This window comes from Nymphaea colorata, chromosome 8 (assembly GCF_008831285.2).
Source record: "Nymphaea colorata isolate Beijing-Zhang1983 chromosome 8, ASM883128v2, whole genome shotgun sequence".
NCBI classification, from domain to species: Eukaryota; Viridiplantae; Streptophyta; class Magnoliopsida; order Nymphaeales; family Nymphaeaceae; genus Nymphaea; species Nymphaea colorata.
Genome location: NC_045145.1, coordinates 11,693,027 through 11,719,744, shown reverse-complemented (window position 1 = coordinate 11,719,744; position 26,718 = coordinate 11,693,027). Strand labels below are relative to the sequence as shown.

General features: G+C 40.0%; 2 protein-coding genes across 5 annotated transcripts in view; both read left to right on the top strand.

Annotated features, from left to right (window-relative positions):
* The window catches only part of LOC116259481 (sucrose transport protein SUT4), a 41,515-nt gene extending 27,187 nt beyond the window's left edge, over positions 1–14,328 (top strand). For 2 of the 4 annotated variants that reach the window (XM_031637323.2, XM_031637324.2), the window contains one exon: positions 13,966–14,328. In XM_031637323.2, coding sequence (XP_031493183.1) covers positions 13,966–14,133 — 168 coding nt within the window. In that variant the 3' untranslated portion in view covers positions 14,134–14,328. Of the gene's footprint in view, positions 1–6,925; positions 7,036–8,235; positions 12,429–13,965 lie in introns of all 4 variants that reach the window. The other 2 variants (XR_007574136.1, XM_031637325.2) reach the window with 2 other exon arrangements.
* A 5,080-nt stretch (positions 14,329–19,408) lies between these two features.
* Positions 19,409–26,143, top strand: LOC116258733 (cytochrome b561, DM13 and DOMON domain-containing protein At5g54830). Its single transcript, XM_031636081.2, is given in 4 exon segments — positions 19,409–19,926; positions 20,051–20,166; positions 23,106–24,799; positions 24,802–26,143. Coding segments are annotated over 2 exon segments (2,775 nt in total). The 5' UTR covers positions 19,409–19,926; positions 20,051–20,166; positions 23,106–23,112; the 3' UTR covers positions 25,890–26,143.
* The last annotated feature ends 575 nt before the right edge of the window (positions 26,144–26,718 follow it).

The window sequence follows — 26,718 nt, the reverse complement described above, 5'->3', positions numbered from 1 at the left end:
CTCTTGAGTTGTAGAAATCTCGCTTCTGATACTTGAGAATACGTGGTAGCAAGTACATTCCACAATTCAAGTATTGAAAGATCATCATCAACACCCGCCAAAACTTCCTCTGATAGTGTGGAGGTGATATAAGTAACGAGAGATTGATCATGAGCCATCCACATCTCATATTCAGGATTGATTTCTGCAATGGTCTCTTGAACTTGCCCTACGGCATTCTTCACCTCTCGCATAATCCATTCAGGTGGTGCAGGTGTGGTGCCATTGAGATGTCCATAGAGACGGCGACTCTTGATGAACGGGACTATTTGACGTTTCCATGTCAAATAATTGGTATGATTTAGCTTTTGTGAGATGAGTTGAGAGAGGAAATTGGACGACAAGATGCTGAAATTGCGGTGGGGATCCATAAATGCAACAATCAGAAAATAGGAGGAAAATAGAAATTTTGAGATTAGGGTTAGGTGGCTGACGGTAGGGCAGATTAGGATAGATTAGGGCAGACAGTCGGATTAGAGCAGATGGTAGGGTTAGGGCAGATTAGGGCAGATGGTAGGATTAAGGCATATTAGGGTAGACGATAGGATTAGGGCAGAAAATTTGGGGATTAGGGCAGAAAATAGAGATTTGAGGATTAGGGCAGAAAAGAAACAAAGATTAGGGCAGAAATTAGAGATTCTTACCGAACATTCGCAGTGGCAAAACCTGCTCTAATACCAAACCACCGAATGAAGTTAGATGCAAGAGGAGGAAGAGAGAAGTGGGTTGCACATCCAAGCAAGAGAGAGATGAAAGAGCGCAGCAACAAATGACGTCTGCCTCTTGTTACCATTATATACTAATCACGATTTAGGGTACATCATAAAATACACAAAATAACAATAAGATTTACAAGTATGCCACTGCCCATGATGTATTGGGCATGTGGATCAAATGGGTCGGGTCTGGGTGACCTGATCCATATGTACAAACTTAACAAATCCGATTTAGGTAAGAATGGAGTTCACGGATCTGTTCAGCAGAAATAAAGGCTTTCCCTCCACTAGAGTTAGTAGCATTAGAAATAGGCTTCTTCCCACTAGACAACCTCCCTCTACTATTCTTCTTTTCAGGATGCAGGTCCCAACAAAAATCTATGGTATGACCAGTCTTCTTGCAGTGAATACACTTGCGAGGAGGTCGGGAAGCTCCCATAGGAGCACAACTAACAAGAGCAGACCTCTCATTATACAAGGTGTGATCCCCCGTTCGCGCAATTATAACAAGGCGTCTTTGCTCTTCAGCTTCAACACGTGAGTAAACATTTTCAATACTAAGCAGCTCTTCAAAATTGAGGATTTAACTTCTGATACCTTCAAAGTCATCATTCAATTCTGCTAAGAAGAGAAACACCCTATTCTTCCACTTCTTAGCTAAATGATGCACCTGGTCTTGAGGGCAATTCCAAGTATCATCTGAATAGTAGTCACGTTCCTCCCACTTACATTTCAGGGCCGCATAAAAATCTACCACTGAGAGTTCACCTTGCCGTAAAGCATAAACATCTTTCATCAATTGATACACTAGCACATCCTTCTTTTTCTGGCCATACATCTGTTCTAAGATAACCCACATATCCCTCGCAGTTCTCTTGCGAAGAATGAGGGGGTTGAATATCAAAGGACACAAAATTGACAATCCAAGTCTTAACTTGGTTGTCCTGAAGGAACCATGTGTCCCAAGCAACACTAGTCTCCGCCAGCTCAACCTTCCTCCCATTTGCATATGCAATTCGGCCCCAACCAGCAATCCCCATAGTGATAGCAACAGACCATTGAAGGTAATTTTCCTTGGTGAGGCGAATGGTAGTAACTTGAACTGGAATATTCTCAGTTCTAGAGGCCCCAATTTCAGTCTGATAAGTATTGACAGTAGAGGAAGAAGATACGGGCGCCGTAGGGAGCACGGGTGGCGCTAGACGAAAGTCCTGCTGACGCCGGAGGCACAGACGACACTGGCGACGCTGGACAACGACGAAGAAGCAGGCGACGCTGGGCGACAATGCTGGGCGGCGACGAAGAAGCTAGCGACGTTGGGCAGTGACGCTGGGAGCTCGGGCGGCGCTAGAACCAGCGATAGAGAGCAGCGGAGTCAGGCGCCTTCGAGCGCTGCACGACATATCTTCGCGGAAACATGGAAGGGTCAGGCGACCTTGACAACGGTGAGATCTGGTCCAAAATGAACAGTAAATTCAGTTGGCTTTGATACCATGTAGAAACAAAAACAAAGAGAAGAACAGGATGTAATGTGGAAAAACCCTCAACGCGAGGGAAAAAACCACGGGTGAGGAGGGCTGGTGCATTGTATCATTCACACACAAAAATTAGGGATTACACAGGTTAAGTAAGGCCATAACAGGATAACACTTTGGATCGGGTCCGGATCTACACCCGGACAAGTAACCCATTTACAACATATGTCAACAATAAGAAAGAACATGCTCTGCTGCTACCTACCTATGCGCATGAGAGCTGGAAGAAGGAACGATGTGGCATACTGACATTGTAATCAAACTTTTATTTTTTTCTCACTTCCCCATTCTTCTTCCTCCTTTTCTTCTGTTCCCATTTTTCTTTCTCTTCAGTTTTTTTGAGCATGGCTCTTCTCCTACTTTTGCTACATTTTGTTTTTTTTGTCCTTATCTTTTCTTTTTTTGGCATTATTTTTTTCTTTTTTGGCCTTTCCTTTATTCTTTTCTTTCACTGGTTTCTACCGTGTGTTTTGTTCTTTATGTTTCAAAGGGACAAGAGTTACTATTGATAATTTATGTTTCATAGGTCCAGACCCATTGAGATGTAGAAATATACATTTTCTTTTGCTTGTAAAATATGGTTGTATGCACTTATTAACATGTTATTTTATTACTCATTTAGTGATAGCAGATATCCTAATTAGGCACTGTTTTTCTTGCCTAGATATAACTTTTTAGGACTCAAGAAATCAATGGCTCATATTTCAAAAGCTTATTGATAGAAAAAAGAATATTATTAAGATATGTTCGTTGCAAAGCAGTATTCATAATGTTCTTATATGTTTCAGTTAAAAAAAGAAGCTGTGATGAATAAATTTAAGATTTGTATGCCCTCTTTTCTATTAAGCAATTTGAAGCTTTATGGAATGAGGAAGGTCAGAAAATGCATATGAAGAAACAATATGAGCATTAATGTAAAGGACATTACTTATTGAGTTACCACGCCATGTAGTTGTTTTGTCATGTCATTCATTGATTGGTGATTTTTTTCAACACAAAATGCTTCAATTTTCTTGTTAAATTTAATATTTTCTGTTGCATTTTATTAGTTTCATACTACGTACTTCACCTAGGCTCAAGCCATCTCCTAGGCCATGCTTAGCACTTTTAACATCAAAATTCGAAACCAAAAGTTTGTCAAGACAGAAATGTTGGTGTGAGCACAAGGTTTTGATGATGAAACTGTGAAACTACAACAAAAGAAAGCACTTGCAAGACACTAATCAAGATTTGTTTACATAGAAAACACAGCATGTAAGAGCTTGCACTAAACACAGCCTATAAGAGCTTGCACTTAGCTCACCACAATGTAATACCATAAAAGTGTGTGCACATTGAAACAAAAGAAAAACCTTTATAGTATGAGTAAAATGCCAAGCAGTAACGTCTCCAAAGGAGGGGAGAAGCCTTCTGTACATACAAAGGAGAGATAGAGGGCTGAGACTACTCTACTTGATCAAGGTCAAACTCACAATAGGAGGAAAAATTCTGTAGACTCTCTCTCTCTCTCTCTCTCTCTCTCTCCAAGAAAAAAAGTAAGATGCTGTTATGATGTCCTGGATCAGATGTGATGGATTTGGTCCAGAACCATTCAATGTATTTTACATTGTATACTTGTGCAGTTCAGTTTGTATGAAGATCTGTTTTTTATTCTGTAGACCTTTAATCATTTGGTTTCTATTTCTGTTGATTGGTCACTTTTCAAGATTGTCTTGCTTCCATTGGTTTCTCAACAGATTTATAATTTGTTCAGTTACAAATCTTTAACTTTTCTTAATGGAAGTCAGTTCCAAACTTTTCAACCTGTTGTCAATTATGTTTCATTGAATCGAAACAGTCTGTCATTCCCTACATTCTTCTCTTTTTCAGCCTGTATATCAGTTTTAGTTCTGTTGATTGGTCTAGATTGAGATCTGCTACCAAAAAAAGAAAAAATAGTAGAAAGATTCTGTCATGAATCTCTCTTGTACATGGTGATCCTTATTATTCATGGACACAAACGTGGCATAGGTATGGTGCTGCTTGGGTATGAGAGTCCTTAAAAAGAGAGACTCATTTACTTTTTTTGGGGTTTAATCTTTCTATCTTCTCACTCTTGAAGTTCTCTTTTATTACAAAATGAGGCTTTCTCTTTACTTTTCACACACACACACACACACACATATATATATATATACATATAAGTATATATTATAATATATATATTTATATTATATTGTCGGACACGCACCCAAGCTTTTCTCAAAAGTGCTGCACTTGACTTAAGGTGATCCTTAGTATTGGTGTTGGGAGTGTCATATCCTGGTTCATTTTGTCTATATCTTTGATTTTTTTTTTATCAATTGGGTCTTTCGATAAATGTTGACAATCAAAGAACTCACCATTCTCCAACTTTCTAGCAACAACAAAATTAGGTGCATTGCGGACGATGAATTCACCTATCTGGGCCAATTTCTTTGGCATATTTTAGGAAATAAAAAAAAAAATCTAAAAATTAAAGAAGAAGAAAATAAATTAGAAACTAATAGGAAGACATAAATAAATTAGATAAAATGATAAAAATGATTTTTTTAATGATGATAGAAATGGTGATAAATAATATAATTTAACTTTAAGTTTGGATCCATGATGATATGAATGCTAAAAAGGAAAAACAAAAAAAGGAGAAAAATTAGGCAACTTCCTTTAGCTATTTTTGATCCAATTACCAAGCAGTCTTAACCCATGAACTTTCTAAACTCTTTCACTGTTTGGTGTATCCCACATCCTGTAACATAGGGCCATAATAACAAAGGTTCAAAGGAAAAAAATTTGCAAAAAATTGCCCATCACATGACATACATCTTTCTTTCCTTCTATTTTGAGTGTACTATGTCTGTAGTAATCTGTGCTTCTTAACTAACAAACTAATCCATTGATCCTACTAAATTGCTATCTTTTACCACTAGTAATAGCACTGACTTCTACTGACATCAAACCATACTATATGCCACATATTCCAATTTCAAGTTGCCTTTCTCCTTCCTTTTATGCTTCCTAAATTCTTCAAATACATTTTGAACTAAGGTCTTGCATTATGAGGAATGTCAGCTTAATGTCTTACATCATGTTGGGCGCTTGCCAAATGATGCTTCAACTTTGAAATCCCTCTTTTAATGACTTTCTGGCTATACTTGCAAATAATATGCCCATCAGCTTTGTTTTCCATAAGATTTAACATTGCAGTTCCATGTTTCTGTCACTGGTCTTTAGTCATCCTTTAGAACTGTAAAATAAAATATTCACAAAGACAGATAATCTAGTATGTAAATTGTGTTGAATCATGCAAAATGTGTATCGCCAATTGTTAGAAGCTTGTAGATATATGTGGGCCAAATTTGGTGTTTCCTTGCACACACACACACACAAAGTCACAAACAAATACATACCAAGTCTATGTATGTTTATGCTAATATGTGTATGTATATATGAATAATATATCATGTGTTCATGTGTATCTGATAAATTCTGTTTACATTTTGTTTTTGTACTTATTTTTTGTTTTTCTTGTTTGTTTTTGTGTTTCTGGTCAACTATATTCATTGAATGGCCCAGCTGCTAGTTTATTTCTTCTTTTGTGCATATACAAGGTGGATTGCTTCCTCTCGAGGTCATGCTTTTGTAAGCATATTGAGATAGAAGTATCATACTTTTCTATGTATATAATTCACACAATATCCTTAAAGTATATACATCGATCAATGGTGTTTTTTGTAAACCCAAAAGTCACAATGACTTTGGAAAACTTGATATACCATTGCTGGGAGGTTTGTTTAAGTCCATAAGTTGACTTATTGTGTATGATATACAAATGCTAATAGAAACCAAATGATTTCTTGCATCTCATTTTGAAATGAAGGATATGAGTGAGACACCTTATGTTCTCAGGAGATCTGTTAGATATCTCATTGCAATTTGTGATATGGTCAACACTAATGGCATTGGTTGATGGTCAGCAAAAAGCGCACTCGCTTCGCTTTGGCTTTGCACAAAGCACTCGCAAAGCGTAGGACTTTGCTCGTGACGTTCCCTAGTGCAATTCTCATTTAAAGTTGTCAGAAGTAAAGAGTTTTAAGTCTCTCCCAAACTACATACATTAATAACGTGCTTGAGACATATGAGATGAAAATTTTTTTTTCTACTTCAGCTTCCATAGCTAAAGGGGATGAACTGAGCCTAAAAGATTGTCCGCATGATGAGTACGAAAAGGCACAGACAAGTAACATTCCCTATGCATCAACAGTTGGTAGCCTGAAGTATGTGCAGACTTGCACCATGCCTAATATTTCCTTAGGTGTTAGAGTGTTTGAGAGATTTCAATATAACGTAGTGTTTGAGAGATTTCAATATAACGTAGGTAGGCATGACACATTGAAAGGCCATTAAGAGAGCCATGCAATTTTTGCAAGGCACAAAAGGCTATATGTTCACATGTCGCCTATGTGGCATGGGTACGTGGGATTGCCAAACGTGCCTGCTCTAGTAACCGGGTACAGGGAATCGGGTATGGCGAGAGTGTTGGGTACAAGTTGGATGGGGTTTGGGTTAGGCCCAATCCAAACTATAAAAAATCATCATTTTTATGTTACGAAACAGGTCGAGCTCTTCAATAGAGCGATGATTGGTGGACGTCTCGCCACCGACGGCCACGTCCGGTGATCGACGACCACGTTCGGCAATGCACAACAACAACCGGCGGCAGCAAGGTAAGTGGTTTTTTTTTTTCTTTTCACTGCTACAACTTAGGGTTTTATTTTCTTGATTTGGACTTTTTTGTTTTTTGGATTTGGGGTTGTTTTTGTTTGAAGATTGAACTGTAAATCTATAAATCTATATACATTTTGACATTTTGTTTGATTTTTTGTGTTTATCTATTGCTGCCACTTTTGTTTGGTTGCATTTTATTTCTATCAACTATTTCGGCTGCTAGTTTCGTTTGGTTTCTGCCACTTTTGATTAAAAGTTTGATGAATCTATCAGCTATTTCTTTCAGTTTTCTTCATCAACCAAAAGAAAGTAATGTTGCCGATCAGCCATGCTGAGGCGCAAGTGTCACACCCCAACCTTTTTGACCCTCAACCACAACTTTTTTTTTCTTTTTTTTTCTAACATAAAGCATTGGAGTGCGACGACACAACAATTTCAAAAGAGATGAGCCAAGCAATGCAAAACAATTGGCAAGCTTTCCATTAAGTAAGAATTTCAGTTCATCTGTACATATGACAAAAATGCCCAAACTCACAACATTGATGCCTAACAAAAATAAGGCACCAATAAAACCAAAACAAGACGCACCGCGCCGGCACTACAATTGACCCAAAACCTCCCCAGTAGGACGTGAGTGAAGCCATCTGCTCAACCTGCTACCCCGGGTCCGCCAAAACCTGAAAAAGGAAACAACTGAAGGCTTAGCCTTCGCAGTATGGCAACAAGCCAGGAAAAGTCCAAACCCTCTTAGGTAGGGCTCAATTATACGAGCAAACATCAGAACAATCTATCATCATGTCGTATCATGGCATAGCCACATCATTTCCCAAGAAGGCCCCTAACATAGACCACGACATGTAAAGGCCACTCGATGGCCACAGTAACATGTTTTCAATTCACATGCAAGGCATGAATAAACATATCATTTCATTCACAATCGCATTTTCTCATTTACTTTAACTATGAAACAATTTACTATCATGTTGTGGTAGGGCACACAGTCACATAACTTATCAAGGAGCCCTCACCTATACCACAACATGCAAAGGCCACACACAAAGGCCGCAATACCACATTCAATAACCACATGCAATTCAGAAATAACGCATCGTTCTCATTCACACTTCATTCATACTCACATCATTCACATACATTTCATTTCTATGCTTTCATTTTCATTAACTTCAGTGAATTGACAGTTCCTGTAGGTGCAAACACAGGCACGTGCACACCGCGGGCGGCCTACAGCCGAGAGACAACCCCTATGGTGGCCCAGAACAGTATAGATCCGTTCATCCGCTGCATCGGTAGAACACTCATCCATGGATGTATGAATTCCAAGGAGAGATACTCAGTCTTCCCTAGGACACCCAGGTTGGGAATGTGGGAGTCTATGCTCCAAGCACATCACACAACAGTACCCTGGGGCCTTGCACCGTCTGCGCTCCGAACAGGCGAGACCAGTGGCGAAGGCGGGACAACTCCCAAACACATAGCCACATCCCACTGGCCTCTCATCTCTTATTCTTTCATTCTTACAATTATACTTGCACAAACACAAATAACTGGCTAGCTCATGAGGTTGGTTCACTTCACGAGTGGACTCACACCTCCAATTGCCTCCACACGAGGGCTACACATAACAACAACAGTTTTGGCTAGCTGTCTCAACAATATGGGTACAACTACCTTCTGTTCAATCATTTGCATCATTGCCCGCGGCAATGTGTATTCAACAAACACAACATTCACATTCATTATTACAATAATCACATCTTTGAAAAACTTAGCCAAACCACAGAGAGTAGTCTCGATCTGTGATGGGCTCGTAGCTGTCCTATGCAGTTATCATTTTAGGATGCTTTATAATGCACAATTGGGGTCGAGGAGACACTCGATTCGATACCCCACCTCATTTGTCCTAAACAGTTATCAATTCTAGCATGCACATGCAAATGCATGATATTTCAAAACAGACTTGTAATAGCTTTTCAAAACACATCATATCAGATATCAAACCATTTGCATGCACACACACATTCATTCACCAAACAATCAATCAATCAATCACAATCCTAGGATCCCATGATCCTAGGAACACACATTCACACATTGCCCTAGGCAAGGATTTGCCTGGAATGCTGCCATACTAGTCACGCATCCAGAAAATTCTCCAAAATGTCTCGAGCTTCGAATATGGTCGCTCAAGGTCGACGGGACGTGCCCGGTGTACCTGCAGACAAGGAAAAAGGTAAGATCTCTACTAATTAGCTTATCAATCCAAACCAAGCTAAAACAAAATCATTGAGGCACATATCATCGCCTCAAGAGGGTGTCGATGGGTAGTGTCGACCTACAAGCCCTCCAATAGGCCTCCTCCTAACTTCTTGACGTTACCACGAGACCCTAAAACTCAATGCTTCGCTCAGTCCATCCTTAACACATTCTTAAATGCTTTCTGTAGTCTAGGCGTCAACCCCATTGTCACATCCAACTTAGGTACACTTTCCCCAAATAACTCCAAGATACGGCCGCTCGCAAAAGCGTGAGCCACGTGCTCAAAAGGATGGTTCTAAATCTTCCCTACAACATCACAATCCCTACCATGCTTCCCTATTACTTCAAAAATCAACACCTTGAGCCTAAGAGATCAATAAATACATGAATCAACGCTTCTCCAACATAATCCTACACTTTCCCCAAAAAGCAAAGTCGCTAACATGCATTCCAAAACATCAATTCTACCTTCTAGCATGCTTTAACAATAATTATACGCGTTCCAAAGGAAAATATACAAGAAATAGGCTCAATTACGCCTTGCTCACCCCAAATCAAGAGTCTAGACTGCTGCAATCCTTCCGGCAGCCACCTCAAGCATTCAATCGATCCCCAAACGGCAAAAATCGTGCCAAGTCGCCACCATCAACACCACCTAATCGCTGTTATGAGGGGAAGAACACGTTCCCCAAGCTGGAATCCTATCAAACAGTGATGAAATCAATGAGGAAGAGTGCTCGGTTGGGGAAAAGGGGGAAAACAAATAGAAAAATGGGGAGAGAGAGCTCACGTAGGGAGCGTGTGGGCAGGGAGAGGCGCTGACAGAATTGGGAAACAGAGAGAGAGGGTTCGGACCACAAAAAGGGGAAAACGGCAGTGAGGGTGAGAGTGCGTGAGTAGGGGGAAGAAAACGTGAGGGTGAGGGTGAGTGAGGAGAGGGACCATACGGGAGGGAGCTAACGGAAAAGGGAAAAGAGAGTAGCGAGAAAGAGAAAGAGGGAACGTGCGGCAGAGAAGGCAAGAGAGCGTGGGGGTGGCGGATAAGGGAAATAGCACGAGAGAGAGAGTGTTTACCCAAGCGCCGCCGCAGTCGCCGCCGTCAGTCCAGCCACCACCACTACCACACCGTCCGCCCACTTCTTCTCCGCGTGGAGCTCCTTAGCAGCAAGAGAGGCAACGAAGGGGGAGAGCGAGAGGAGGACGAGGGAGAACAGCCCTCGTCGGGCTCTTACGTGGGTAAGCTGCGGGTCCGGGTCTGGGTCCCGATCCGACCCGACCTGCCCAAAAACATAACGAGCGTTACAGCAAGCCTATTGGTTTTCTCACTTTTCTGTAACAGCTGATTGCTTATTGTTTTATTCTTTGAGTTTTCTGTTCATTGTATTTTTTTTTTGTTTTGCATTTTTTATTATTTTTTTATGGGATTACAGTTATGAACTATTAATGTTTTTTTTTCAATTTATCATTTTTGAGAATTTAAAAATTTGTCGTACCCGCATACCCATAATTTACAAAATTGTCATACCCGTACTGTACCCACATCCATGTGACATAACATATCGCCAGTTGGACCATCTTGAAGTAGTTGGCTTCTCAGGTGCTGAGTTAGGAGGATGTCTTGATAGAAAGAAATCTACTACAGAATATATCTTCTTTGTAACTAGAGTGTCATTTCATGGAGTAGCAAGAAGCAAATTGTTATTGTTGTTCATATAATGGAAGCAGAGTTTGCATTATATTAGACTACATTGCAAACAATATAGATGAAGAATTTCATTTCATAGCTTAGGGTAATGGAATCTATTGAAAGTCCACTTAAAGTTACTGTGACAGTGAAGCTGTGGTGTCTTTCTTTAATAACAACAAAAATGCAACCTTATATAATCATATAGAATTAAAGTACTTTATTGTTAAAGACAAGACAAAAATCATTTAGTGTGGATTCAGTAAAACAATACTAAAGATATAGTGGCAGATCCTCTTACTAAAGTGCTAGTGTTGTCTGGATTATGTTCTAAACATGTAACAAGGATGAGATTATTTAATTCAATATAAACGCACCATATGTAATATAGTGATTACATACAGTTTGTTGATTCTTATAAAGTTTAATTGTCTATTTTATATATTTTTTCATTATTTTGTTGTTTGAGGAATGTAAAACAATGACTTAAAGAGCATAAAATGGATCTCAAGGCCAATCCATTCATAAAGTATTTACACACTCATATCGATCAGGACTAGTGGGAGATTGTTGGGTTGTGTTGGATCCAGATCCACCATAATAGTCATCTATCGATAAAAATGAGCGATTAGAGATATATAAACCATAGTGTCCTGTGATGAGAGGGACACGTTACATACTCTGCCAGTTTGGGTAAACCTGGTCTTTCTCAGCCCTTGTCTGACGAGATGATGGCTGAGGGGAGAAGCCCAGCTCCTCCTTCCACTGTTGTAGATGCAGCTGTTCATTCAACAACGACCAACAGCCATGCGGTGGACCCCAACATAGGTTTGTTTCTTCCCTAGCACCATAAAATTTTTATTTGTTCTTTGCATCTACCTTTTTGTGAGACCCCAGCAAGTATGGAATAACCAGCCAGTCTGCCCAATGGCAGTGACCCAAGGCAACCGGGCCTGTCTGTGCATCAGCATGATGATCACCGTCCACACGAACAGGCCCGGTTGCCTTGGGTCATTGCCATTGGGCAGGATAGACATTATCTCTTTCCTCCAGAACTCCTTTCTCCCAAACCCTCTCTTTCATTTTTTTTTTTTTTTTCGAAATGGCTTCTTGATCACTGGCAAGGCAGCAACAGTTGGATGCATCAGACCCAAGGCTAAGGCCAACTATGCTTGTGCATGCCGATTGTTGTTCTACTCAATGGCAGATACCAAACACTGACTGGACCCATTAGTATTGATGGTGTTAGGGAAAAAAACGAACCTGTATTGGGGACCACTACATGGCTGTGAGCCGTCAGTTGAATGAACAGCTGCACAACAGTGGAAGGAGGAGCTGGGCTGTCCCCCTTAGCCATTGTCTTGCATGATGAGGAAGATACACAGGCTGTGACAAGGGCCAAGAGAGATGGGGTTTACCCAAACCAACAGAGTATGTAACATATCCCTTTCATCACGAGACACTGTGGTTTATATATGTTATGTGTTTTGATATATATATATATATAATTGTAAATATGGTAGCATAGACAGTAGAATACACAAGGCGAAAAGTAAATAATTGGAACGTATGCACACTGATGCAACAACTAGAAAAGTGTAATCAGAGTCAAAACATGTAGATGAAGAGGGTAATAGAAAAAAACGAAGCCAGAGAAACATAACTGTGCATTCATGAGATAATAGGCAGGGTAGAGGAGAGAGAGAGGGAGAGAGACCAGGACTTGTCTGAGAAGAAAAAATAAGTCCACCATTCTCTGATTTTGTTTGCCAGAGAAACACAGACGGGACATCATCAAATAATGTTGATGCCTTGCTGGAGAAAATTCTTTCCTCACTGGAGATGGTCGCCCACTGTTAGAGGATGACAAGGGTTGGTTGGTGGGTTGAAGATGCACTCAGAAAGCTCCAGTCAGTGACCTTGGTTGGGAGCTGAAAGCCTTACCCTGTTGTATATACTAACTATGTATACAGTATACACTGTAGTTAAAAACAAGCCCAAATTTTGGATGGTTGTAGACATGGTCAATTTTGACCATGTTTGAAAAAGGAGAGATTGGGCCTTGGGTTCATGGACTGCACCCGATGCTCGCTACACCTGAGCTTGTCTCATGCTCCACTGTACCTGTAATTGTGTCGGGTTGAGTCGGCACAGGTATTTCTCCCTCTTTGAGGTGTCCATGTGTCATGTGACTTAGTGTCATTGTGACAAAAAACTTTTTTTTTTAAAGAATCCACTTTATACATCAAAGATGGATCAGTCAATAAAACCCCTCTAAACCTATATTTAATACCTGAAAAAAAATCTCACCATTTAAAACCTATATATAATATTTGTAATAATACTTAATGTGTAATATACTTTATGGAGAGAGAGCAGCAACTGTTACTGCACTACTGCATTAATATGTAATGGTAGACTTATTCTGTTTTGTTTAATTAGTCCAATAGATTTTCTAGTCATAATGGTAATGCTCCTCTTTATTGTCGCTTGCATATCTAAAGCTTTTCATGTTTTTTTGTTCTTAGCTTAATACAAATTTGTGCTGTTTTGAAAGCATATCAGGGTAAAGTAATGTGTGGCACAACATTCTGAATGTCTAATTGAATTCTGCAGTTTATGCATTTCCCGTGCTTCATCTGAGAGAATAATGGTATAGATTTCTCAATATGGTTGCCTTTGAGTTGACTAATATTTGCTTAGGCATACTAGAACTAGCAATTTTCCTTGTATACTGTCCCTCCTAGACTCCTAGCAAATGTTCATAAACTTTAACTGAGGCATGTGGCAGAGTCAGTCTTATTCTTGTATAAAAGACGAAACGACTTCTGCATTATGTGTCATGCAAACCAGGTTCCTGACAACATTTTGCTGATAAAAATGTCTGTGAATGTTTTCCTAATAATGCATCAGGTATCTTCCCTTATATTATATTTTTGTACTGAGTCATTGACATTTACACAAACAGATGATAGTTGCCCTGGGAGCTGGACCTTGGGATGCCCTCTTTGGAGGTGGTAATGTACCTGCATTTGTCCTGGCTTCTCTAGCTGCACTTGTCGCGGCTGTTATTGCAGCCAGGAAACTGCCAAGGCTATCAAACAATGCACCTGCTGCTTTCCATGGGTTTGGGTGATGAATAGAAATGCTTATTTGAAGGTATCTGGTCTTCAGATTCAACTCATGGATCAACCGTCAGTCTCACCATTTTATGATGCAATTTGTATTCACATTCATTCATTTTGTTATATATATGTGTATATATTATATCTTATTGAATACTGTTAGCATATTGTTACACAAAATATATTAGCTTGCAACTTCTGTGATATATCATTTCATTTCTTTTTGAAATCATGCACACATTTTTTTTGCCTCTCCATTTTTCTAAAAAAAACAAAGAATAATTTGATAAACAGTTATACAATGCATCTTTTTTTTCTTTGTAGATAAATTTCTTTTGACGCTGATGTTGCATCTCAAGCATCTCTTTTGTCTAGGTAGTAATCGCTTTACACCTTTTACTATTTGATTATGGTGCTTAACTGGACCATGGTTATGACATGAGCAATTTACTTATTTGACCAGAAAAAAAGATGCCTTGAAAGTGCATTATCTAACTCCGTCCATTCTTCAGGACTATTCTTCATGATAAGGCGTATTCCAGTGTGATTTTGGTTTACTAGCTCCTATTTGAATGGCGAACATGTTGTTAACCTCATTGAATAAGTTGCGGGTCAGGACTGCTCCGTTATTCATAGTTCGTTACTTTGTCACTTAATAACTAGAAGGTACGCGCAAAAAGGCTCTAGTGTCTCTGACCAAAACAAGAAGGGCAAGAGACCCCAATCGCTGTATGTGTCGAACCCAAATCATTGACACATATTTGTCGGACAAGAACAAACGTTGAAGCTGCCAGAAAGACTGGAGAGTTGGAAGCATTCCGAAAATGACAACAAGCATGCGATGCTGTTAGGCTGCATCTAAGCAAGAAGGCTTACTACTTGAGCTTCCCCTGCGCGCTTCCAATTCCGAAAATGAAAACAAACATGCGATGCTGTTTGTAATCAACGAGGCTGAATGGCTTCAGGAGAGCATTTTTGAGATTGAAATCAATCTGATCAGCGTTTGCCACACAAAGGATCTTTTGGATCATGTTGTACAAGAAAGTGGTGGGATGAATGCAACCAATGCTGGATTAAAATAGTAGAATCAGTAGAGCTCCATTAATAAATCAGTAAATACTTCGGCTGAACTTGATTACAAAATATATTTTAGTGCAAAGCAAGTTAATCTAATTGTGCATAAATGATAAACCTCTTCTCAGCGCCGCATGTCATGAAGAATAACTTGTAAAGTTAAAATGCCATACCAAACAGCTGATTTAACCGTGACTGAACTTTAATGGCTGTCTTGACAGCAAAAATTGACTTCGTGTCCACAAATTCAAAATAAGGTGACGAGTTATACCGAATCCGATACCAGGCAAGTCATTTAAAGGTGCAGTATATAATGGTGAGATACCGCCGAACCTGAAGATACTGCTAAATCTGTGTATTGCTGGGGACATTGAACAGGTTTCTAAAATTTTGCTGGTTCCATGCTTTTTTCCACAGATGTTCAAGCAACTCAAAAGGTCATGCAACTTGTAAACTTGGTGTTTCATATATCCTAGTAACTGAAACCAGAAACTAAAATAACTCTTTGGGTGTTCTACATCTAGTACCCTAAGGTCAACTGTTATAGGAGCTACTGACCCAAAACTCGTTACAATAGTTCAGTAGGAAACACAATAGACATAACATTGCACATGACAAAGATACATGTCCAGCAAAGTGATGGAGCTTCATAGTAACTTGTGGGGTGGTGAGATGTTTTCTCTACGGGTGAAGGTTAGCCTAAAATATAAATAAGGTAAAAACATGAACAAAAGAGCCAAAATTACCAAAGTCAAATAACAAAATGAGCAAAATGCTAGCTTGAAAAATCAAGGGCAACCAAGTCCAAAAATTCTTTAATGATAAAAACATAAGTTTCTCGTTATTACAAAATGAGTTGGGATAGTGACAAATCATGCACTAAGAAACCCTATGACATAGAGAGCAGCCCTTCTTAGCATATCATTTGGAAATAAAACAACAATTGTTTTAGATAAATTTCATTACATTGGCTGAAAAGTTTTTGATTTTACAAGAACAAAATTGTGCAAGTCCATTCAAGATACAAGAGATACAAGCAAAATAATTTTATCAAATTTTACGAGCATTTTTACAAGTCCACAAGTATTTTACAAACACCACATTTATGTGAGATTTCATGCTCTAGCACAAACAACCATACAAGGACATGCATTGCATGACTTTTACAAGTACTTTCACAAGCACTCGCATTTTATGTGAGACACACAAGCATACAAGTACTCCATTTTAGAAGAATTTTCAAGCATTTTTTGCAAGCATTGCACTAGTATTCAGACTGGGGCATTTTTTGTATATATTTCAAAATGGATTTTCTTTTTCAAAAAATCAATGTACAAAAGTATCATCACTTTTAGGATAGGTGTTTGGTTTTTGCCACCAATCGCAGTTCCTTGCTCAGTAGTAAACAAGGGCTGCGGTGAACACCTAAAACTTTCCCAAGTCCAAATGATGATTTTACCCTTGACCATGAGATTCAATTTGATTTTGAAAAACCAAATTTCAAGAACAAATGAGCCATTTTTTAACTGAACAAGCACCTTTCACACCATCATTGAACAATAAGACCCAGATCACTTAGGTCATCAAAGCTGAAAATTATCATTTCACCCCTACATCCCGTCATTGTACCCAAAAAGTAGGAATTTTTTATCAAATTTTTGAGAATTGCCTAACATTTGAACAATTATGCCATTTTTCAATTTAGCATCATCTAAGGAATCACTGAGTCAGCTCATTAGGGTTATCTCAGTCTGTGCCAGCTCTCCTTTTGCTCAAATCAGCTCTCATAACTTAAAATACGATCTTTAGCTCAACCAAGTCAAAACAAGTTTACCTTACTGGAGAGAGTTTTATTTCATTGATTTCGAGTCATCTTTCAATCTTATACTAACTTGTAAATTTCTATTGGGTCTTCCTCTCTTCTATTTTTAGGGGTTTGAGTTGAATTTAAGGTCAACCCGAAAAAGTGAGCTAAACCCGAGCTAGGATCATGTTTATCACGTATAAACCAAACTTCCTTTAGTTTGGTTTGAGTTCATTCATCCTGGTTTGAGTTCAATTCATTCCCAAATGCTTTCTCTCTCTTATTTTTAGTGGTTTGAGCTGAATGTAAGCTCAACGTGGAAGTGTGGGCTAAAAGCCAGCTAAGATCATGTTTATCATGTAAAAATTAAGCTTCGTTTAGTTTGGTTTGAGTTAATTCATCCTGATTTGAGTTCAATTCAGTCACGATTGCTTTCTCTCTCTTGTTTTCAAGGGTTTGAGATTAATTTGAGTTCAACCCGATAGAGTGAGCTGAAACTAAGTCGAGATTATATTGTCAAGAGTAAATACTCTTGTAGTTTGATTTGAGTTCATTCCTTTCGGTTTGAGTTGAGTTTAGTTTCGAATGCTATGAAATTCGTTCATAGTACTTGCTGCACTCTATAACATGTTGTCGAGCTCAATTTTTGTAAAATTAAAGCCAATTACTTTGATTTTTCAGCATGTCCTTACAAGTAAGTAGCTTTTCCAAGTACCCTCAACTAGAGCTGTGAAAATTCTAATAAAAAAAATATGATTTTTGCAGTCTTCATCGATTTCCCTTTATAAATGTATTGCATCTAACTTGGTAACAACTAGTTTTTAAATTTTAGAGTAATTAGGGAGGAATTTTTCAAAAAAACAATTAATCATAGCCTATTTTGGTGCCTACCTACAGGTTGGTTCAGTCAGAACGAAAAAAATTCATCCAAAAACTTCAAAATACACATGAGCAAAATGGTCATTTCCTTTTTGAGCTAAATTTAGAGATCGGAAAGAACACCAATGGGGAAAGCGCTCTTACACTGAGTTGTATAAACATAGGGTATGGGTCAAATACTCCTTGCTTTATGATTTTCTTGGATTACAGAACCTTAGTTGGTATTTTGGTCATTTTTCATTATGCACGTTTTTTTTTTTTAAATGTAACTTACGAGCTCCATGAACCTAAGTTAGTTTTTCATATAAATTTCATGGATCTAGTAAAGTTTAAGCCCATGCTCAACCTACCCCAATTTTCCATTAAAACTGGATTTTCCAAAGGCAGCACCAAGGCTGAGCCTAAACCCAGCCTAGGTCTGAACCTTGTTTTTCAGAAACTGAACCTGACCCCCGTCCAATCCATGTCGTGTAAGTAAAACCCACTAGCCCAGCTTAAGCTTGGTCCAGGTCCATGCTATTTTCATATCTTCATTTCATATTTGTGATAGAGATCATATATCCAAGTCATCCAAGACTCAAATGTGATCTATCTTTATAGATCCAAATTCATTATTCTCATTTCAGATCCTAAATATCCAATTATAATCAAAATTTTAATACCATATTAGGATCCATCATCTAGAATTTTCCTTGGATACTAGACCTAGATTTGGATTCATCATCAAACCCAGATCCAAGATCTACGTGTGACATTCCTGTCGTTGTATTTTACTTTTCCCATGGGGTGGTTTGGTAAGGCATGCAGGCCGACTGTGGTCATGCCCCTAAGCTTGGCTCAAAATGCCCTTCATCTCACATACTATATAGTCTCCCAACCTACCCATTATTTTACTATAGATGCAGAAGCTCTTGTTGCAAGCAGTTATTTAATATCTAATGAATTGCAAGGAAGGTCTTTTTTCTTTGTTTTTTTTTTTTTTTGGACCCTTCAACATGCAATGAAAGCATACTATTTTGTAAGCAGTAAAAATATCTTTTTGGACATGTAGACGTACACATAATCCATGCCTGTCCTTTCATCTCCTAACATTATGTACTCATCATAATCACGAAGATGTGCACAGGTTAGGTTTCTGGAGGGTAACCGAAACTCCTGTTAGTGTAAGAGGAGAATGCAAATTTATAGGCATTCGCCCCAAACCTCATGCACTTGCTGTCTTTATTTTTAAATTGACTTTGTATTTGGGCAATCTTAGAGCCATAGAATTAATGCCTACAACAGAGTTAGTTATGGGCCCCTAAATGAGGCTGCGTCCAGAAGGTCTGGCGTAGGCTTAGTCAGATTCTTGTCATGTAGACAAGAATTTACATCCTATTTTATGAACTGAACTAGTAGTACTAATTAGGATAAGCATATAGAGTTACTGAACATTTGATCGACGTCCTGGAACGCCAAATAAAGACCGTCCGATGAAGCCCATCGAACGGTCCAGATATGAGTTGAAAATGAAATGGGGGAAGAGCCGCACATGCCCCCGTGACTTGCTCCTCTCTCCCCCTCTCCCTCTCTCCCTCCCTCCCTCTGTGTGTGTGCGTTTCTCCCTACCCCAGACCATGCCGGCGCACCTCAGCTCCCTCTCGGACGGTCGACGGAGACCCTCCCGATCAGCGACGGAGGTCTGAGTGACGGCCAACGGTCTCCCTCCCGACCGGAAACGGAGGACTGAGCGACGGCGGACGGTCTCCCTCCCGACCAGCGACGGCGGTCTGAGCGACGGTGGACGGAGACCCTCCCGACCAGCATCACGATGCCAAGCTTCCCGACCATCAACGAAACTCTGAGACATCCACAGGCGTGACACTGCGCAGCCCCAGACTGATCTGGCGACCTTTGCGGCAGCATCCTGAGCGGCGAAATACAGACGCACCCCCTCCCGACTGACCCGGTGAATCCCATCCCGACCACGGCGATCCTCAACTCCCTCTTGGCGGCGGACGGAGACTCTCCCGGCACGCTAAGAGAACAAATTCCTCCCCCCCTTTCGGTAACTCCCATTACCCCCTTCCTCAGTCCCTCCCCCTTTCTCAGTCTTTTTCAATCGCCGGATCTTCGGCGCTCGCCCTTGTCACCCCCGATTTCCTTAACGCCCATATTTGTTCTTTCTTCAGTGGAGCCCAATCGGAGATTCCACAACCGATCAACAGGCTTGGCCCTCGCCACTGTCGCAGTCGCTGGCCGCCACCCGTGCCATTGCCGGACTTCCTTGCCGATTTCTGAACCTCAGGTGCGTCGGAAGGATTTCCCCCATTTCGGCTTGAATATTTTTGTTAGTTATATGGTAAACAGAAGATTGCATTTGCTCTTCCCCCAATTTCGGGATGCCGGTGTTGATTTTTGACGTTAGTTATATTGTGTGAACCATTGAACTTGATCTCTATCCTAGCTTTAGCACATTGATTAGTTGTTTTTTGAGATATCTTGCATGAACCATTGTATGTTTTCATCGACAGCATTTTGCAGTTGCAATGTCACCTAGTTATCATCTTATTCTATTGTTAAGAAGGAAACCTAAATTTAAATGAATCGTGTAACCCCAGTCCAGTAGGCTTATCTATCGGCGTTGATCTTAAAGGTATCACTATGTAGAGGCTGAGCATAAGGCCTAGCGGGTTGTAGAACAATGAAGCTTACTATTCATGGTCGTCGAACTAAATGCTAATTGTAAGAAAGGACTGATAGATTGCACATGCCTAAGCTTTCAATGTATTGATGGTTATGCATCGCTACCTTTGAACATGGTTTTCATGATGAATTTTTTTCTGAGTTGATATACAAGTATGAGACGGAATTTGGGAACTTTTCTGCATGATATTCCTTCGTTTCACCTCCAAATCGTTCCACCCTTCAGACTTTGTACAGTTCTTTGACTTATTATCAAGTTCTCATTTCTCCTTAGTTTGGTCAGGATATTTCAACGTTGTTGTGTTCCTTTGTACACTAGTGTTTGAAGGGCCTTCATTTAGTACTTTACTTTCAAAAGTGCAATGACAAGCTCTTCTATGTACAAGTTGCATCCATGTAAATGTGGACATGCATCCCTTTTTAAAGACTTACAGGAGGGCTTATCAAGCCCTACCGCCTCATTATCTCCTCTTTTCTAAAGAAAATAGAGAGGTTTTGAGAGAATGAGGGAGGGAGACAGGGAGAGAACAGGAGAGAAATAATGGGAGAGGTGAAGAGAGAAAGAGGAAGAACGAGAGAGAAGAGATGAGGGAGGAAGGAAGTAGTGACAAATTGAGAGGTAGAGGAGAAGAGGGACGGTGGTGGAGGTAAACCATCCAAATTTCAATTTATTTTAATTTTAAGAAGAAATTGAAGTTCAGATGGTTTACCTCCAGCACTGTCCCTTTTCTCCTCTATCTTCTCAGTCCCTCATTTGCTCCTTTCCTCCCTCGTCTCTTCTCTCTTGTTCTTCCTCTTTCTCTCTTCACCTCTCTTGCTCTTTATCTTCTGTTCTCTCCATGTCTCCCTCTCCAAACCCTCTCTGTTTTCTTTGGAAAAGAGGAGAGAATGAGGCAGTAGGGCTCAATAAGCCCTCCCCTCTCAAAGTTTTTCAAACATCCTTTTTTAAAGGCTTATGCTTTCCCCTACAAGAAATTTCGTCTTCGAAATTTTACTCACCTTATGAGGAACAAATAAGGATATCTAGATCTCATGTCACCTTCTCGTTCCCAGGTAGCATCTTCGCTTGACATGTTGGTCCACTGTAGTTTTACAAATGATACAATTTCTTCTTGAATTAGGGAGTCCTTTTGTTCTACAATGTTGATCAGCCTCACTAGATAAGCCAAGTCCTCATTTAACTGTATTGGTTGCTCCTTAAGAATATGTGAAGGTTCAGGAATGTATTTTCTCAACATCGATACATGAAAAACATTATGGATCCTAGATAGTTCAACAGACAATTGAAGTCAATATGTTACATCTCTGATTCCTTCCGAGATTTCATATGGCCCAATATACCTTGGACTGAGTTTAGCACTCTTTCCAAATCTAGTTACTTCTTTTCAAGGTGACACCTTGAGGAAAACTTTGTCTCTCACTTCAAATTGAAGGTCTCTGCGTCAATTATCTGCGATTTCTGCAGAACTCTTTGCTTGATCTTGAGCTGCTGAGTATAACAACATTCAGCTATGGGTGGAAGTGGAACATGTTCCAGCAAAATAAACATATAATTATGTCAAAAAAATCTATATGATAGGACTGATGGCCAACATCTATAAGTCATTTGATTCATAATGCTTAGTATTAGTTTTAAATTTTTCTTAATTTTGTTTTTTTCTATGATGATCTTTTAAAATTAAAAACCTCAAATTCAATTCACGATAATTTCAGTTATAATTTGATTCATGATTTGCTGAATCATTAAGTTATCCATACTGAGTTGACAAAGTCCATGTCTTAAATTTATCAGTATTCTATCACTTCATCATTGCTTAATGATTCTCACCCTTGATATGACTTTTAAACTTTTAAATGAATTAAAATGGTTAAAATTGGTGGTTGTAAAATTATTTTCTTGCTACGATGGTTGTATTTCCCATAGAACAATATATTAAAAATTGTTCATTTTGTGTAGGTTGTGAGGGGATTAAAGTTTTTGACTGAGAGCATAGATTCATTTAGAAGTAGATGGTAGACTATAGCCATTCTAGTCTTATTTCCTTCTTTATGAATCTTTTAAATGAAATGATGAAGTTCTATCTTGAGGAAGCTCTTTTGTTTTTTAATTTATTTTGTGCTTTTTTAAGTAAAATTTGTTATTGAACTTCAATTTTGTTTCCTCATTTTGTATTTGTAATGCGTATCCTGTAGTTGGGTTTGTTATTGGTGATAGATTTTGGTCTCTAGACATTTAGGTACTTGGAGTCAGAGATCGATGTTCAACATAAAAATGATTTCGAATTTTGAATAGAAATAGAAGATCTAAAATCTTAATTGATTCAAGGCAATTGCCTTTTTAGACAATTAAGCAAAACACATAAAATAAATGTGCTTAACAGAAGTACCTGAGTTGTGCTTTCAGTTAATGGCAAAGTTAGGTGTGTTTTGACTGTTTCTCATAAAAATGATATTTGCTTATTTAATATGTTTGTGTGTATTTTTTAATTTAGGGTTTTACTTGCTTCTCTTCTTTCCTACTCCCCTCCCTTTCTCCTACAGATAGAAGATGGAAGAGGGCGCAATCTGGTTTATGTCAAGAGTGGGCCTTCTCCTAGGTATGGCCTTGCTGATTTCTGCCTTAGACAAAACAACGTCATCATCATCCATTTGCAGTCGCTCCCTGAGTCCTCTATCAGGCTTTGAGTCAGACTTTGTCATGGTGCAGCACCAACTCCGAGGTGTTTTCCACATAATCAATAGTTGCTCCTTTTCCATATATGGCTTCGACATGATTGCAGGCTCCCCTAATGTCTTCTGGTGGGGTGCGCCCGGTGCTGACCTCGCTAACCTCACCCTTGGCTTTCCTGTTGCTGATAGGCCTCTCGATCGCCACTTCAGAAATGAAACCCTCAATATCCACCTCTTGGACTCTGTCTCTTGGGACCAGTTCCGTGTCCTCGCCGTTTGGGACCGTTCAACATTTTCTGATTTCGGTCATGTCATCCTACCAAGCACTGACAATCTCTTCTCCTCAGCCCCAGCTCCATCACCTGCTGATGACCGTGCGACCAAAGATAACTCAGGGCTGAGAAAGCGATTTCATCACAATCAGCCGACCATGTTTGACAATTGTATAAGTCTATCACCTAATTTTCGATTGAGGTGGACTCTAAATCATGTGGAAGATGAAGAAGGGGGAGGAACGATAGACATCGGCCTTGAGGCTACTGTCAGTTCGCAATATTACATGGCGTTCGGTTGGGCAAACCACTCAATGTCGCTAGGATCTTTTGATCGCTTAATGCTGAACGCAGATGTTGCTGTGACGGGCTTCACAGAGGAAGGGACACCATTTGCTGACGATTACTTCATCACTAAATACAGTGAGTGCCTTTTGAACAAGGAGGGCAGCTTTCAAGGTGTTTGCCCAGATGCCATCTACGAGAGCACAGATCCTATTGGCTCTGTGAATAACACCAGATTGATCTATGGTCACCACAGGGACGGAGTTTCTCTGATTCGCTACCAGCGGCCACTTGTCTCATCAGACACAAAGTTTGACATCCCAGTGGATCCACTTGATAATGCCACTGTCATATGGGCGCTCGGGTTGATTCGGCCACCAGACTCCCTCCGTCCTTATTACCTACCGCAAAACCATGGTGGAAAAGAACTTGTAAACTTTGGCTATCTGGCTTTGAATGTCTCGAAGGTTGTGGATGATTGCACTGGCCCCCTCGAAGCAAAAGATAAGGAGGATCAAGACCTCATTGTGGCTGATGTGAAGTCCCCTCTGATTGTCACTTCTGGTCCATCAATGAACTACCCCAACTTGCCAAGCCCATCGAAGGTGTTGTACATCAATAAGAAGGAAGCACCGCTGCTACGGGTGGAGAGAGGGGTGCCAGTGAAGTTCTCTGTTCAGGCTGGGCATGATGTTGCTTTGTACATAACATCTGATCAGGTTGGTGGAAATTCGTCATCTGCAAGGAACACGTCGGAGATCGTGTATGCTGGTGGGCCTACTATACAGGGTGTTCCCGCAAGTCCGAAGGAGTTGGTATGGTCACCTGATAGGAACACACCAGACCAGGTCTATTACCAATCGTTCTATGGTAAGAAGATGGGGTGGAAGATTGAGGTGGTTGATGGTGGTCTCTCTGATATGTACAACAACAGTGTTGTCCTGGATGATCAACAAGTGACACTTTTTTGGACATTAGCCGAGGGCTCAATATCCTTTGCTGTGCGAGGCGAAAAAAGAGTGGATATGTTGCAATCGGTATCGGTGCAGGGATGGTGAACAGCTTTGCCTATGTTGGTTGGATCGACTCAAGTGGTGTAGGACATGTGAGCACATATTGGATTGATGGCAGGGAACCTGCCAATATCCATGCCACAAATGAAGAACTGAGCTATGTTAGGTGCAGGTTAGAGAGTGGGATTGTCACATTCGAATTCACTCGGAAGTTGGCACCTGCTTGTGTTTCTGGCAAGCCAGAGTGCAAGAACATAATCGACCCCACCATTCCCCTAAGATTGGTCTGGGCGCTCGGTGCACATTGGTCTGATGATCACTTGAGCATTAGGAACATGCATTCTGCTACCAGTAGTCGTCCTGTTCGGGTGCTCCTGATGCGTGGATCTACTGAGGCTGAGCAAGACCTGCGGCCAGTTCTAGCTGTTCATGGTTTTATGATGTTTTTGGCATGGGGAATTCTGCTTCCAAGTGGGATATTGGCAGCCAGATACTTAAAACATGTGAAGGGTGATGGATGGTACCAGATTCATGTGTACTTACAGTATTCTGGATTAGCAATCATCTTGCTTGGCATTCTTTTCGCTGCTGCAGAACTGCGGGGGTTCTCATTTTCCTCTATTCATGTGAAGTTTGGGGTTGCAGCAATTTTTCTTGCTTTTGTCCAGCCAATAAATGCTTCATTTCGTCCTAAGAAACCAGCTGCTGGGGAGCATGCCTCACCGGCACGGATATTGTGGGTGTATATCCATATTATTATTGGTAGAGGTGCCCTGGTAGTTGGTATTGCTTCTCTAGTAAGCGGGTTGAAGCACTTGGGAGATAGGAATGGTGGTGAGCATGTCCAAGGGCTTAACTGGGCATTGATGGTTTGGTTCTTGATTGTTATAGCTGTAGTTATTTACCTGGAATACCATGAAGTTCGACGGAAGAAGGATGCCGTCTTGAGGAGAAGTGACTGGATAATGGGTATTGGGGAGGAAGATGACTCCATTGACTTGTTGGATCCTAACAGAACGCTAACTGATGATAGGTCAGCTGCATCACAAAGAATGGAAGTTCAGTTGGAACCTCTGAATAGATAGTTTTTTGCAATTGGATTCGTTGCAAGCAATTTCTTCTCCATTGATGCAAGTTTACGGCCTGTTTGACTGGGTCCTTTACATATCAGGGTTTCTTTTAATTTATTACAGGATTGCTATATGAGTCTTGCCATCTGGAGGATCCAGTGTTCATAATGCCGTCACAAGTGACATTCTTCTTTAAATCTTGAATTTATTGGAATGTATCACAAGTGACATTCTTCTTTAAATCTCAAGTTTATATTTTTTGGTGTGAATATATTGGTAAGGTTGCTTCTTGTGCCTGCTATTTATTAGGAAGCTATTTAAAAATGGTGCGACACATTTTTTGTTGGTCTGATTCTTAAAGCCGGTATGTGTGGCCATTAATAGGAGTATAATGCAGGAGCAATGTTTTACCTTATGCTAACAACCAGTATTAAAAAATATTCAGACAATCAGTCGAATCGAAGCAAAGCGAAGTGAATTTGAATTTAGCTACTGACCAAAGGAACAGAAGCCCTGGAAAAGGAAAAAGAAGAAAGATTTTGGCAGCAATATTAAAGCAATTAGAACGAGAAAATCTGTAAGGTGTTAGTGATCTTCAAATTGAATAACGTCGTTTATGTAAATGAAAAACACATTAACGAGTGCCATGCACACATACACGTAAACAGAACAAAATATGCACACTCAGCACGTGTATACCATACGCAATCCGGGGGCCTGTACATCCTGAATTAACATGCTTGTAAATAGCCAGCTCAAAATTACTAAGGTGTAGTCATGCCACGGGCAACTGATTAATCTTGTAAGTTGGATTGGCATTGGTAGACTTATTATCGTAGTAACT